General features: G+C 51.2%; 1 protein-coding gene across 7 annotated transcripts in view; it reads right to left on the reverse strand.

Annotated features, from left to right (window-relative positions):
* The window catches only part of TRMT44 (tRNA methyltransferase 44 homolog), a 79,792-nt gene that overhangs the window by 19,360 nt on the left and 46,378 nt on the right, over window positions 1–14,054 (reverse strand). For 4 of the 7 annotated variants that reach the window (XM_031010118.3, XM_019025519.4, XM_055384432.2 and 1 more), the window contains exon 11: window positions 12,248–13,031. The exons of 2 other annotated variants lie outside the window; for them this stretch is intronic. In XM_031010118.3, the coding sequence (XP_030865978.2) occupies window positions 12,802–13,031 (230 nt within the window). In that variant the 3' untranslated portion in view covers window positions 12,248–12,801. Of the gene's footprint in view, window positions 1–12,247; window positions 13,746–14,054 lie in introns of those variants that run through there. One more of the 7 variants, XM_055384431.2, reaches the window with a different exon arrangement.

Genomic DNA, 14,054 nt, shown 5'->3' on the forward strand with positions numbered 1-14,054 from the left:
AACAAAACAAAACAAAACGAAAACAAAACTACAGCCTGTCTTCCAAAGTTAGCCCAGCCGTATGGCCCAGGAATAATTGAGGGAAAGGTAAGATGGGGGTGGGTTAGCTCAGATTTCTTTCACCATCATCATTTTATCACTGACAGAATTTTTGCATAGGTGTTTCACTGTCATCCTTAAGGAGGCCAAGTCAATGCCAGGTTTCCAGGCTTTTAAGGACAGGATACCAGCCTTGCCTGGTGGCCATGTTGCAGGCTATGAATGTGATCCCGCACAATGACAGCCCCAGGGCCTTCAAGCGAAACAGTGAGCACATGGGGCCAGGGCACCGCAGGAGCCAGGTGGTCAGGAATAGCCCACTCCTCTTCCAAGAGGCCCTCCTGAGTTGCCAGATGACACAGTTCCTTTCAAGGTGTTGCTTGTGGGTGGTGCTGCTCCTGCACATCCTCCTCTTACTGGTGATTTTCATGCCTTCTGCATTGCCAGGTAACACAGTTCCTTTCAAGATCTGGCTTGTGGGTGGTGCTGCTCCTGCACATCCTCCTCTTACTGGTGATTTTCCTCCCTACGTCGCAGTGGTTCCCCTCCAAATACCGTTCCCTTGATCCCATGGACACAGCACTCATAGCAGCTTTTAAGTCCTCCTGGCTGAGGAGGTCCTTTGCCTGGGCTATAGCTTCAGCTGAAGAGTCTGCCAAGAAGGCACTGACACAACTGTGGAAGGATGGCATCTAGGGCTGCACCAGAAACCTTGTTTGAGCTTGGGGTTGTCAGGCCTCTGAGCCCAAGCCAAGCCATCGCATCCCCTGTGACTTGCACGTATACGCCCAGATGGCCTGACGTAACTGAAGAATCACAAAAGAAGTGAAAATGCCCTGCCCCACCTTAACTGATGACATTCCACCACAAAAGAAGTGTACATGGCCTGTCCTTGCCTTAAGTGATGACATTACCTTGTGAAAGTCCTTTTCCTGGCTCATCCTGGCACAAAAACTCCCCCACTGAGCACCTTGCGACCCCCACTACTGCCTGCCAGAGAACAAACCTCCTTTGACTGTAATTTTCCTTTACCTAACCAAATCTTATAAAACGGCCCCACCCCTATCTCCCTTCGCTGACTCTCTTTTCGGACTCAGCCCGCCTGCACCCAGGTGAAATAAACAGCCATGTTGCTCACACAGAGCCTGTTTGGTGGTCTCTTCACACGGACATGCATGAAATTTGGTGCCATGACTCGGACCAGGGAACCTCCCTTGGGAGATCAATCCCCTGTCCTCCTGCTCTTTGCTGCATGAGAAAGGTCCACCTATGACCTCAGGTCCTCAGACCGACCAGCCCAAGAAACATCTCACCAATTTCAAATCTGGTAAGTGGCCTCCTTTTACTCTCTTCTCCAACCTCCCTCACTATCCCTCAACCTCTTTCTCCTTTCAATCTTGGCACCACACTTCAATCTCTCCCTTCTCTTAATTTCAATTCCTTTCATTTTCTGGTAAAGACAAAGGAGACACGTTTTATCCGTGGACCCAAAACTCCGGCGCCGGTCACAGACTAGGGAAGGCAGCCTTCCCTTGGTGTTTAATCATTGCAGGGACGCCTCTCTGATTATTCACCCAGGTTTCAGAGGTGTCAGACCACTCAGGGACACCTGCCTTGGTCCTTCACCCTTAGTGGCAAGTCCTGCTTTTCTGGGGGAGAGGTAAGTACCCCAACCCCTTCTCTCTGTGTCTCTACCCCTTTTTTGCTTTTCTGAGGCAGGGGCAAGAACCCCTCAACCCCTTCTCCTTTACCCTTAGCGGCAAGTCCCGCTTTTCTAGGGGGCAAGAACCCCCAATCCCTTATTTCCACGTCCCGACCTCTTATCTCTGCACCCCAATCCCTTATTTCCATGCCCCAACCTCTTATCTCTGCACCCCGATCCCTTATTTCCATGCTCCGACCTCTTATCTCTGCACCCCAATCCCTTATTTCTGCACCCCGACCTCTTATCTCTGCGCCCCATCCCTTATTTCCATGCCCTGACCTCTTATCTCTGCACCTCAACCCCTTATTTCCACGACCCGACCCCTTTCCCGCTTTTCTGGAGGTAAGAACCCCCGAACCCCTTCCCCCCTTGTCTCTACTCTCTCTTTTCTCTGGGCTTTCCTCCTTCACTATGGGCAACCTTCCACCCTCCATTCCTCCGTCTCCCTTAGCCTGTGCTCTCAAGAACCTAAAACCTCTTCAACTCACACCTGACATAAAACCTAAATGCCTTATTTTCTTCTGCAATGCTGCTTGACCCCAATACAAACTCGACAGTAGTTCCAAATAGCCAGAAAATGGCACTTTCAATTTTTCCATCCTGCAAGATCTAAATAATTCTTGTCATAAAATAGCAAACAGTCTGATGTGCCTGACGTCCAGGCATTCTTTTACACATCGGTCCCTTCCTAGTCTCTGTGCCCAATGCAATTCGTCCCAAACCTTCCTTCTTTCCCTCCCGCCTGTCCCTTCAGTCCCAACCCCAAGCATCACTGAGTCTTTCTAATCTTCCTTTTCTACAGACCCATCTGACCTCTCCCCTCCTCCCTAGGCTGCTCCTCACCGGGCCGAGCTAGGTCCCAATTCTTCCTCAGCCTCCGCTCCTCCACCCTATAATCCTTTTATCACCTCCCCTCCTCACACCCGGTCCGGTTTACAGTTTCATTCCATGAGTAGCCCTCCCCCATCTGCCCAGCAATTTACTCTTAAAAAGGTGGCTGGAGCTAAAGGCATAGTCAAGGTTAATGCTCCTTTTCCTTTATCCCAAATCAGACAGCGTTTAGGCTCTTTTTCATCAAATATAAAAATCCAGCCCAGTTCACGGCTCGTTTGGCAGCAACCCTGAGATGCTTTATGGCCCTAGACCCTAAAAAGTCAAAAGGCCATCTTATTCTCAATATACATTTTATTACCCAATCTGCTCCCGACATTAAATAAAACGCCAAAAATTAAATTCCGGCCCTCAAACCCCACAACAGGACTTAATTAACCTCACCTTCAAGGTGTACAATAATAGAAGCAACCAAGTAGCATCATATTTCTGAGTTGCAATTCCTTGCCTCCACTGTGAGACAAACCCCAGCCACATTTCCAGCACACAAGAACTTCCAAACACCTAAACCGCAGTGGCCAGGCATTCCTCCAGAACCACCTTCCCCAGGAGCTTGCTACAAGTGCCAGAAATCTGGCCACCAGGCCAAGGAATGCCCGCAGCCCGGGATTCCCCCTAAGCTGTGTCCCATCTGTGTGGGACCCCACTGGAAATCGGACTGTTCAACTCACCTGGCAGCCACTCCCAGAGCCCCTGGAACTCTGGCCCAAGGCTCTCTGACTGACTCCTTCCCAGATCTTCTCGGCTTAGCAACTGAAGATTGACGCTGCCCGATCACCTTGGAAGCCCCCTGGATCATCACCGACGCCGAGCTTTAGGTAACTCTCACAGTGGAGGGTAAGTCCATCCCCTGCTTAATCGATATGGGGGCTACCCACTCCACGTTGCCTTCTTTTCAAGGGCCTGTTTCCCTCGCCCTGATAACTGTTGTGGGTATTGACGGCCAAGCTTCAAAACCCCTGAAAACTCCCCCACTCTGGTGCCAACTTGGACAACATTCTTTTATGCACTCTTTTTTAGTTATCCCCACCCGCCCCGTTCCCTTATTAGGCCGAGATATTTTAACCAAATTATCTGCTTCCCTGACTATTCCTGGACTACAGTCACATCTCATTGCTGCCCTTCTCCCCAACCCAAAGCCTCCTTCACGTCTTCCTCTCGTATCCCCCCACCGTAACCCACAAGTATGGGACATCTCTACTCCTTCCCTGGCAACCCATCACATGCCCATTACCATCCCATTAAAACCTAATCACCCTTACCCCGCTCAACGCCAATATCCCATCCCACAGCACGATTTAAAGGATTGAAACCTGTTATCACTCGCCTGCTACAGCATGGGCTTCTAAAACCTATAAACTCTCCTTACAATTCCATTTTACCTGTCCAAAAACCGGACAAGTCTTACAGATTAGTTCAGGATCTGCGCCTTATCAACCAAATTGTTTTGCCTATCCAGCCTGTGGTGCCCAACCCGTACACTCTTTTGTCCTCAATACCTCCCTCCACAACTCACTATTCTGTTCTTGATCTTAAAGATGCTTTTTTCACTATTCCGCTGCACCCCTCGTCCCAGCCTCTCTTTGCTTTCACCTGGACTGACCCTGGCACCCATCAGTCCCAGCAGCTTACCTGGGCTGTGCTGCCGCAAGGCTTCAGGGACAGCCCTCATTACTTCAGCCAAGCTCTTTCTCATGATTTACTTTCTTTCCACCCCTCCGCTTCTCACCTTATTCAATATATTGACGAACTTCTTTGTAGCCCCTCCTTTGAATCTTCTCAACAAGACACACTTCTGCTCCTTCAGCATTTATTCTCCAAAGGATATCGGGTATCCCCCTCCAAAGCTCAAATTTCTTCTCCATCTGTTACCTATCTTGGCATAATTCTTCATAAAAACACCTGTGCTCTCCCTGCCGATCATGTCCAACTAATCTCTCAAACCCCAACCCCTTCTACAAAACAACCCCTTTCCTTCCTGGGCATGGTTGGATACTTTCACCTTTGGACACCTGGTTTTGCCATCCTAACAAAACCATTATATAAACTCACAAAAGGAAACCTAGTTGACCCCATAGATCCTAAATCCTTTCCCCACTCCTCTTTCTGTTCCTTGAAGACAACTTTAGAAACTGCCCCCACTCTAGCTCTCCCTGACTCATCCCAAGACTTTTCATTACACACAGCCGAAGTGCAGGGCTCTTCTACTACTCCTCAGGGATTATTCAGGCCCCCTCCCTTCTCTACACATGAAGCTCAGGGATTTGCCCCCACCCAGGACTGGCAAATTAGCTTTACTCAACATGCCCCGAGTCAGATAACTAAAATACCTCTTAGTCTAAGTAGACACTTTCACTGAATAAGTAAAGGCCTTTCCTACAGGGTCTGAGAAGGCCACCGTAGTCATTTCTTCCATTCTGTCAGACATAATTCGTCAGTTTGGCCTTCCCACCTCTATACAGTCCGATAGCAGACCGGCCTTTATTAGTCAAATCAGCCAAGCATTTTTTCATGCTCTTAGTATTCAGTGAAACCTTTATATCCCTTACAGTTCTCAGTCTTCAGGAAAAGTAGAACAGACTAATGGTCTTTTAAAAACACACCTCACCAAGCTCAGCCACCAACTTAAAAAGGACTGGACGATACTTTTACCACTTTCCCTTCTCAGAAGTCAGACCTGTCCTCAGAATGCTACAGGGTACAGCCCATTTGAGCTCCTGTATAGATGCTCCTTTTTATTAGGCCCAAGTCTCACTCCAGACACCAGACCAACTTAGACCGTGCCCCCCCAAAAAAACTTGTCAACCCTACTATCTTCTGTCTAGTCATATTCCTATTCACCGTTCTCAACTACTCATACATGCCCTGCTCTTGTTTACACTGCCAGTTTACACTGTTTCTCCAAGCCATCACAGCTGATATCTCCGGGTGCTATCCCCAAACTGCCACTCTTAACTCTTGAAGTAAATAATCTTTGCTGGCAGGACTATGCTGAATCTCCTAAGCACTCTCTAATCAGATGTCCTGGGTCCTCCCAATTCTTAGACCTTTTATACCTGTTTTTCTCCTTCTTATTCCATTTAGTTTTTCAATTCATACAAAACCATATCCAGGCCATCACCAATAATTCTACACAACAAATGTTTCTTCTAACAACCTCACAATATCACCCCTTACCACAAAATCATCCTTCAGCTTAATCTCTCCCACTCTAGGTTCCCACGCCGCCCCTAATCCCCCTCGAAGCAGCCCTGAGAAACATCGCCCATTATCTCTCCATACCACCCCCCAAAAATTTTCACCGCCCCCACACTTCAACACTATTTTATTTTTCTTATTAATATAAGAAGGCAGGAATGTCAGGCTTCTGAGCCCAAGCCAAGCCATCGCATCCCCTGTGACTTGCACGTATATGCGCAGATGGCCTGAGGTAACTGAAGAATCACAAAAGAAGTGAAAATGCCCTGCCCCACCTTAACTGATGACATTCCACCACAAAAGAAGTGTACATGGTCTGTCCTTGCCTTAAGTGATGACATTACCTTGTGAAAGTCCTTTTCCTGGCTCATCCTGGCTCAAAAAGCACCCCCACTGAGCACCTTGCGACCCCCACTCCTGCCCGCCTGAGAACAAACCCCCTTTGACTGTAATTTTCCTTTACCTACCCAAATCTTATAAAACGGCCCCACCCCTATCTCCCTTCGCTGACTCTCTTTTTGGACTCAGCCCGCCTGCACCCAGGTGAAATAAACAGCCATGTTGCTCACACAAAGCCTGTTTGGTGGTCTCTTTACACGGACGCTCATGAAAGGGGTGATGACCCAGGTGTGCCTGCCAAGGTGTGCGTGAGTGGCATCCAGAGGAGGACACGCAAGAGTTCACCCAGGACTTCAAAGGATTTGCCCAAGATGAGGAGGCTGCAAAACTCAACACGGCTGTGGCTAGGACGGCAAACAACTCCAGTCTAGGGTGGAGGAGGATGGTGTTGAGGAGTGCCTCCAGGCGGTTCCTGAAGAACTGACAAATGAGCTGCTGGAACTGGAAGAGGGACGCAGGGCTGAAGAAGGGGCAAGAGAAGAGGCAACTGGTGAAAAACAAGATGAGCCCCAAGAAAATTTACAGTGAAGGGTTTAGCAAAAGCTTTGCAGACCTCGACACGCACCTTAACAAGTCTGAAGCGTAGACCTCAACACAGAAAGCTTTCTTTCATAGAGAGGAATGTTCATAGTGCCTTATCTGCTTACAGGCAAATCTATGATGAAAAAAGGAAACCAAGCACATCACCATGAACATGTTTCTGAAAAGAGTGACAATTCCTCAAGAAGAGCCTCAGACAGGGCTTTCAGGATGGATTCAGAAGGCAGCCCTGTTATCATAGGCGGTCACTGCCCTAGGTGTGCTAATCCCCTAAAGACCTTCTGATGGGACAAGACGAGGAGGTGGGAGACAGTGATATTGATGATCCTGACTCTGTGTAGGCCTAGCCTAGGCTAATATGTGTGTTTCTGTTTTCATTTTTAACAAAAAAGTTTAAAAGTAAAAAAGAATAAAGAGAAAAGCTGATATAATATAAAGAATATTCACCTGTAACCCCAGCACTTTGGGAGGCCGAGGCAGGAGTGACATAGTAGGTTGGTAGGCGGGCAGCAGCGGGACAGGAAAGGGCTACCCCAACCCACCAGGAATGTCAGGTGACTGAGCATCAGGTTGTCGACGAAGAGAGTAGATCCCTGTAAAGTATTTGTTTTCTGTAAAATATTTGAAGAGATTTATTCTGAGCCAAATATGAGTGACCACGGCCCATGACACAGTCCTCAGGAGGTCCTGAGAACATGTGCCCAAGGTGGTCGGGGCGCAGCTTGGTTTTATGTATTTTAGGGAGGCATGAGACATCAGTCAAATACATTTGAGAAATACATTGGTTTGGTCCAGAAAGGCGAGCCAACTCAAAGGTTGGAGCAGGGGAGGGAAGCTTCCAGGCTACAAGTGAATTTAAACATTTTCTGGTTGACAATTGGTTGAGTTTGTCTGAAGACCTGGGATTGATAGAAAGGGAATGTTCAGGTTAAGATAAAGATTGTGGAGACCAAAGTTCTTTGAAGCCTAATAGTCGCTGCCCTTAGAGACAATAGATGACAACTGTTTCCTATTCAGATCTTTCAAAAGGTGCTAGAGTTTTAATCTCCTCAGGATTGGGAGGGTCTGGAAGAAAAAGATCTAGCTATGTTAACAGAGATTCTTTACAGATGCAAATTTTCCCCCACACAAAACAGCTTTGTAGGGTCATTTCAAAATATGGCAAACACATTTTGAGGTAAACTACTTTGATTTTTCTTCCTTGACTTGTAATGTTATGCCAGGGTCAGGCTGGAAAGTAAGTCATAATATACAGGGTTAAATAAAACCCATCTGATGAGAATTTCTGATTTGCAGGGCAGGACTCCCCAGACCCCTTAGATAGGAATTTGGGCAAGATAAAAAATCAGTTTAGTCTTCGAGGTGATGGTCCCACAGTTGTTACACTGGCTGTCTAAAAATGATCATTGGTTGCAGGCACCAGGGAGAGGCAATTTCCCACAGATAAAGGCACTTGAAATTGCTCACCAGCGGCTTCCAGTAAAATCTCAGGAATTGGGTAAGTGGGCTAGAGCAAGCGCATTAAGAGACAAAATGGCAGAGCATGACTTTCTGGGGGCATCCTACCGGAAAAGGGAAGCAGCCTCAGGCGAACATACATACAACTTCACAAACCCACTGCGAATGCTCACGTCCCGAGTGCAAGGAGGGCACCGTGCATGCAGGCAGCCCACCCTAAGGAAAGCATCATGGGAAAAGGGACACAAGACCCCAGAAGTACGCCAATATATAAGACCCCAAGTCCAAAGGTCAAATGCTGCACTCCACCTCCACAGTGCGTGCTTGGGTCTCTTTCAAGCGTACTTTTTCTTTCCTGCTCTAAAGCTTTTTAATAAACTTCCACTCCCGCTCAGAAACTTGCCTCAGTCTCCTTTTTCCGCCTTATGCCCTTCAGATGAATTCTTTCTTCCAAGGAGGCAAGAGTTGAGGCTGCTGCAGACCTATGTGAATTCGCCACCCCTAACAGGAGGACCGCTTCAGTCCAGGAGTTCAAGACCAGCCTGGGCAACATGGTGGCACGTGCCTGTGGTCCCAGCTACTTGGGGGGCTGAGGCAGGAGATCAATTAAGCCCAGGAGGCTGAGGCTCACTGTAGTGAGCTGAGATGGCGCCACTACACTCTAACCTGGGCGACACAACAAGACCCCGTCTCAAAAAAACAAGATAAAAAAAAGGAAAAATATTTTTGTACAGCTGTACAATGTGTGTTTTAAGCTAAGTGTTATTAAAAAAGAGTCAAAAATGTTTTTAAAATTCATAAAATTAAAAAGAAAAAAGCTCAGGTGAATGTGTTATTGAAGACTTTTTTTTAGTATAAACTGAGTGTGGCCTAAGTGTGCTGTTCATCCAGCCTGCAGCAGGGCCTCAGAGGCACTCCCTCTCCCTCACGGACACCCACAGCCTTGTCCACAGGCCCCAATCAGGGGGAGTGCCCTCCACAGCTGAAGCATGTTTTCTCTTTTACATCATATTTTCACTGTACCTTTTCTCCGTTTAGATACACAGACACTTTCCGTTGCGTTACAACTGCCTACAGCATTCAGCACAGTTAATGTGCTGTGCAGGCGTGTGGTCCAGAAGCAACAGGCCGTCCCATCCCCTACAGCCTGGGTGTGGGGCAGGCTGCCTCATCCAGGAGCGTGGGGCACACTCTGACGTTGCAGGATGATGAAATCACCTAACAACGCATTTCCCAGAATGCATCTGCACTGTTAAGTGACACATGACTGTGCTTTCTCGTGAACCACCTTTTCCCAGAACGATGAGGTCCACAATATAGTTTTCCGAGCAAAAACGGCAACAAGGAAGGGTCAAGCAGAAATGAGCTGGGGGCAAGTCAGCAGAGGGCTCAGCTTCTCCTCTGGGACTCTCTTCTCAAACCACCTACACAAGGCTCTTCTGCACGAGGCCCGGGTTCCTCGTTCTGTGACAGTTGTGGCCCTGGAGAGTAGCCGCAGCGGATGGCAGGATGAGAGGGAGAATACGCGGCCTCAGCCCCTCCTCCAGGAAGCCTGCCCTGCCAACCCCGACAGACCCCAGGGCTTGGCCATGCCACGAGCCAAGGCCTACGTGACCTGGTGTCTGAATCCCCAGCACCAGTCCAAGGGGCTGTGGTCACCATGGTAACTCCACAAGGGCGCCTGCAGGCCCCAAGACCACAATGCTCACCACAGGTGGGCCTCCTCTGCAGCAGATGGGGCAAGTCGGGGCGCCTGGGGACAGAGGCTGCCCCTCAGCCAGTGAGACCTAGTGCCTGCATGGCACTAGTCTGGAAAGCAGTGTAGACGCACTGTACCCCTGGCGAGATTCTCCCTCATGCCCACCTTCATGGCATTCCCTCGATCCCACCTGTCCAGGGGAGACACTCAGGCTCCGAGAAGTCACCGGGAAGCCCTTGGGGCTGGCCACAGCAGGCTGCCATGATCAGTGCCCCGCCAAACCTCTGTCTGCCCACCTTCATCCACAGATGTACTGCTCATTTCTGCAAGGAAACCGTGCCTGACACCCAGTCACATGACCTGTGGACAGGGGCACAGTGCTGCTGGGGGGCAGTAAGAAACGGTACTTGGAACCTGGAGATCAGGTCAGGCGATGTGGCCCCCAAGGGCTGTTTCTACCAGCTGATTATGCCAGGTGACACGGAGGGGCCTATGGCCATGGTGGGCCCCACTTAGCATAGCTCTTGGCCTGGCAGGACCCCACCTGGGAGAGCCAGGGCCACCCCACATACCCCCAGCCCCATCTGACGCTCCTTTGAGACTGTGTCCTTGCGGCTTATGACTGGAAACTGCCGTACCAAGTGTTGGGGAGCTCATCTTCCCCAGGGCCACTGCCCTCACCAGGACTGCAGCTCCAGAGCCAGGTCTGGAGTCCAGCAGCACCAAGCGCAGAACCAGGCTCTGTGGCCACTCTCCTGTCTCCCCACACTGGAAAACTAAAGCAGGGGCTCTGGGCTTGGGAAAGACCTGGGAAGGGGAGAGGAAATGGGAGTCCAACCACCTGGAGCTATCCTGGGCCTGGCAGAGGCCACACACTCTGGCATGGGGGACACCTTGGGAGGCCCCGAGGCTTGGGCGGCATCCTGGGCTTAGCTCAGGAGGTGTGCCCCTTCCAGGAGGCGGCAGCAGGGCTGGTCCTCTGGGCCGGGCTCCCTGCACTCCCCGCTCGCTCTGCCATCCCTTGATGTCGCCCCAAGCCCCTTTGTGGTTGGCCTCAGCCCTTCCTGCTGCAGGGAGAGCTCCAGCGAGGCTGCAGGGCTGGGGGGCCGAGGGGCATCAGGTGGCTTGTCCTGAAGTGCATGACCCTGGATGTGCTGAGCAACAAAACCTGAAAGCCCTGGTGCAGCCTGGCAGGAAGATGCCTCACCGCCCAACACAGGGGCTGGGGAAGGGATGTGGCTCTGCAGCTCGTCTTTGGTAAGAGTTCTTTCCATCTTTCTGCTCCACCACCCTCAGTGCTGGGCTCCCGGCTGCTCCCTCGGGGCTTCTACACCAGGTGTCCCCTGCAGGGAGAACTTCCCAGCATGGGGACCCCAGAGGCCTCAGCAGAGCTCCCTTGTGCCTCACTAGTCAGAGCTGCAGCTGCTTGACCAACTGGGGCCTGAACCAAAGGGCCACGGAGTGCCAGTCTCCCAGTAAGACGAAGGGTGGACCCTTCCAGGGCCGGGCACCTCCTGGCACATCCTCAGCCTGGGATCTGCGCTCTGGGACTGACTTGGAACTCAGAGGGCAGGGTCTGGGCCCGCGGCAGCGCCGCCCCGTGGTGCTGCAGAGCTGAGGTGCCTTCAGAGAAGATGCCCGTTTATTCTCACTGCTCGGGAGTGATGAGTGCGGCGCTGCCACGGAATGCCACAAGGCTGCTGCCAATAACCAGGCGGATATACCCAACGGAGAGGCACCAGGGTACACTGCAGAAAGTCAATGGCAGAACAGTGTGGACTGCATGTGACCTTTTGTATAAAACCATAGAAATAACTTTAAATAGAAACATCGGGGGTCAGATGCCATGGCTCGCAGCTGTCATGCCAGCACTTTGGGAGGCTGAGGTGGGAGGACTGCTTGAACCCAAGAGTTCAAGGCCAGCCTGGGCAACATAGCGAGACCCTGCCTCTAAAATTTTAAAAGTTGGCCAGGCATGGTGGCGTGCATCTACAGTCCCAGTCACTTGACAGACTGAGGCAGAATGATGGCTTGAGCCCAGGAGTTCAAAGCTGCAGTGAGCTATGATCTTGCCACTGCACTCCAGCCTGGGAGAGATCAAGACCCTATCAGTTCATAAAAATAAAAGAGAAACAAATCAGGATTTTTTTTTCTGGAAGGACTAAAAAGGACTGCTGCAGTATTTCTGGGGAGAGGGTCTCATGGAGGAGGGAGGAAGGTGTAGTTCTTACCTTTGTCATCTGTGATATTTACATTTTTAAAGTCCTGTCAACAATTCACTTAGGATTTTTTTTTCATGCCACTTAGAGTGGCCCATGTCAGGAAATTATGAGTGTTTTTATTTACTGTAACTCTAAAAACAACCTCAACATAGCAAGCCTTACATCTTTTTTAAAAATACCAATCTGGCGGATCCCTGCTCCAGAGCAGCTGCTCTCCAGTGTGGTGAGAAATGCTGGCAGATACGGTCTTACTTCTCGAGGAGCCCCATCCTCTTCACAGATGTGGACATGGTGGGGCAGGCGTCGGACAGCGCCCTGGGAAGGGCCTGTGCAAGGCAGCCTCAGCCGCTCTCCCCCAGGAGACACTGTAAGGATCCGTGCACAATCTTTATGATACGAAGATGCTGTGCACGTTTCAAGTGGCTGCATCTGAAACAAGCCAGGCACCCAGCTGGGGGCTTCCGAGTAACTGTGGCTTCTCTGGCGTGTGATGTTTATGAAATATGGTTCATCACTGTGAGGATGTGGAGAAAGCTGGGAGGAGGTGGGCTGAAACACAGCCAGAGCAGAGACCACAGCACTGAGGACTGCCGGGGAAGCTCTCCTTGGTTTGGCCTCCCCGACCAGGCCTCGGCTGGCAAGGATGCAGCTCATGAAATCTTCTTCCTCGGGGTGGTCCGGGGTGGCCGCAGTTCCGCAGGCCCGTGGGCAAACGGGCAGCAGTCCGTGGACAGAGCACAGCCATCAGGGTGATGCATGAAGAACCAGCAGAGGCGGGTTTTGCAGGCTTCAGAGAGCAGTCTCTGTTTCGCTTCCGGTTGCTTTGTCTTCCACAGCGTCTCCTCTCGCCAGTCGCGGATGTGAACTCTCCCATTCACAACTGTGGTTTGGAACAGAGAAGACACACTGAGAAGTAAACCTGAAAGTTCCTTAATTCACCAGCCTCTGTTTAGCTCCCACGCCACGGGAGGTGCCAATCCAGGGTCAGGGATACAACCGGAACACAGCCTAGAGTTCCTGCTGGTCACAGTGAGTCTGCCTCCAGTGGGAGTGACTGAGGTACGGGATGTGTCTTCAGGCAAGGCCGGGGAAGGTGAGCCCTGCGGGAGGCAAGCGGCAGCCCCGCGCAGACCCAGGAAGAGCATTTTAGGCAAAGCAGCAGCAAACCCGAGTGTCCCAGGACAGACTGCACCAGGACTGGCCGCATTCGAGGGACAGCCAGAGGGGAGCGCAGAGGACAGAGCTGGGTCCCTTGTGGCCTCATCATTGAGGCCACCGACCTTCCCTCTGGCTGAGAGGCAGGTCCTGCAGAGCCACCATTTTAGAAGGATCACTTGAGTGGAGGAAGGAGGGACCATGGTGTGCGAGCCGAAACACGAGAAAACATCTGTGCTGCAGCCCCGACCTCTGAGGACCGTGTCAGCATTACGGGCAGAAAGAGGGGCAAGGCGCAGGTCCCTCCACGCAGTCTAAGGATGGGGCTGGTGCAGGGTGGCCACTGCTCCTTGGTGCCGTCCCGGTCACTGGGTTTACATGCGCCTCCCAACCGGAGCCCCTCCAGGTGCAAGTGTGGAGTAACAGAGGCCAGTGAGCTCTGGAACAGGAACACGAAGGGGGACCTGCCTATGTACAGTGGTTTAGATAACCCCTCTGAAAGTGCCACTGGGACCCAATGGCCAGGGCTGATCTCCAAACTGGGGAGCTGGAGGGACATCAGAGTGGGGTGGGGCGAGGAGAGGGCTGCTGTGGGCCTGCTCGTCACCTGGGTCCCAGGCCTCGAAGGCCTCCTCTAGGCTGCCTCCTGACCCCGCCGCCCAAATTGGGCCGAGATACCCCCCTACGCTCCCATTTGGCCGTTTCCTTGTGGGAAGCCAACAACTCCCCGTGAAACGTGGCCAAAGCA

The sequence above is a fragment of the Gorilla gorilla genome, chromosome 3, assembly GCF_029281585.2.
Source record: "Gorilla gorilla gorilla isolate KB3781 chromosome 3, NHGRI_mGorGor1-v2.1_pri, whole genome shotgun sequence".
NCBI classification, from domain to species: domain Eukaryota; kingdom Metazoa; phylum Chordata; class Mammalia; order Primates; family Hominidae; genus Gorilla; species Gorilla gorilla.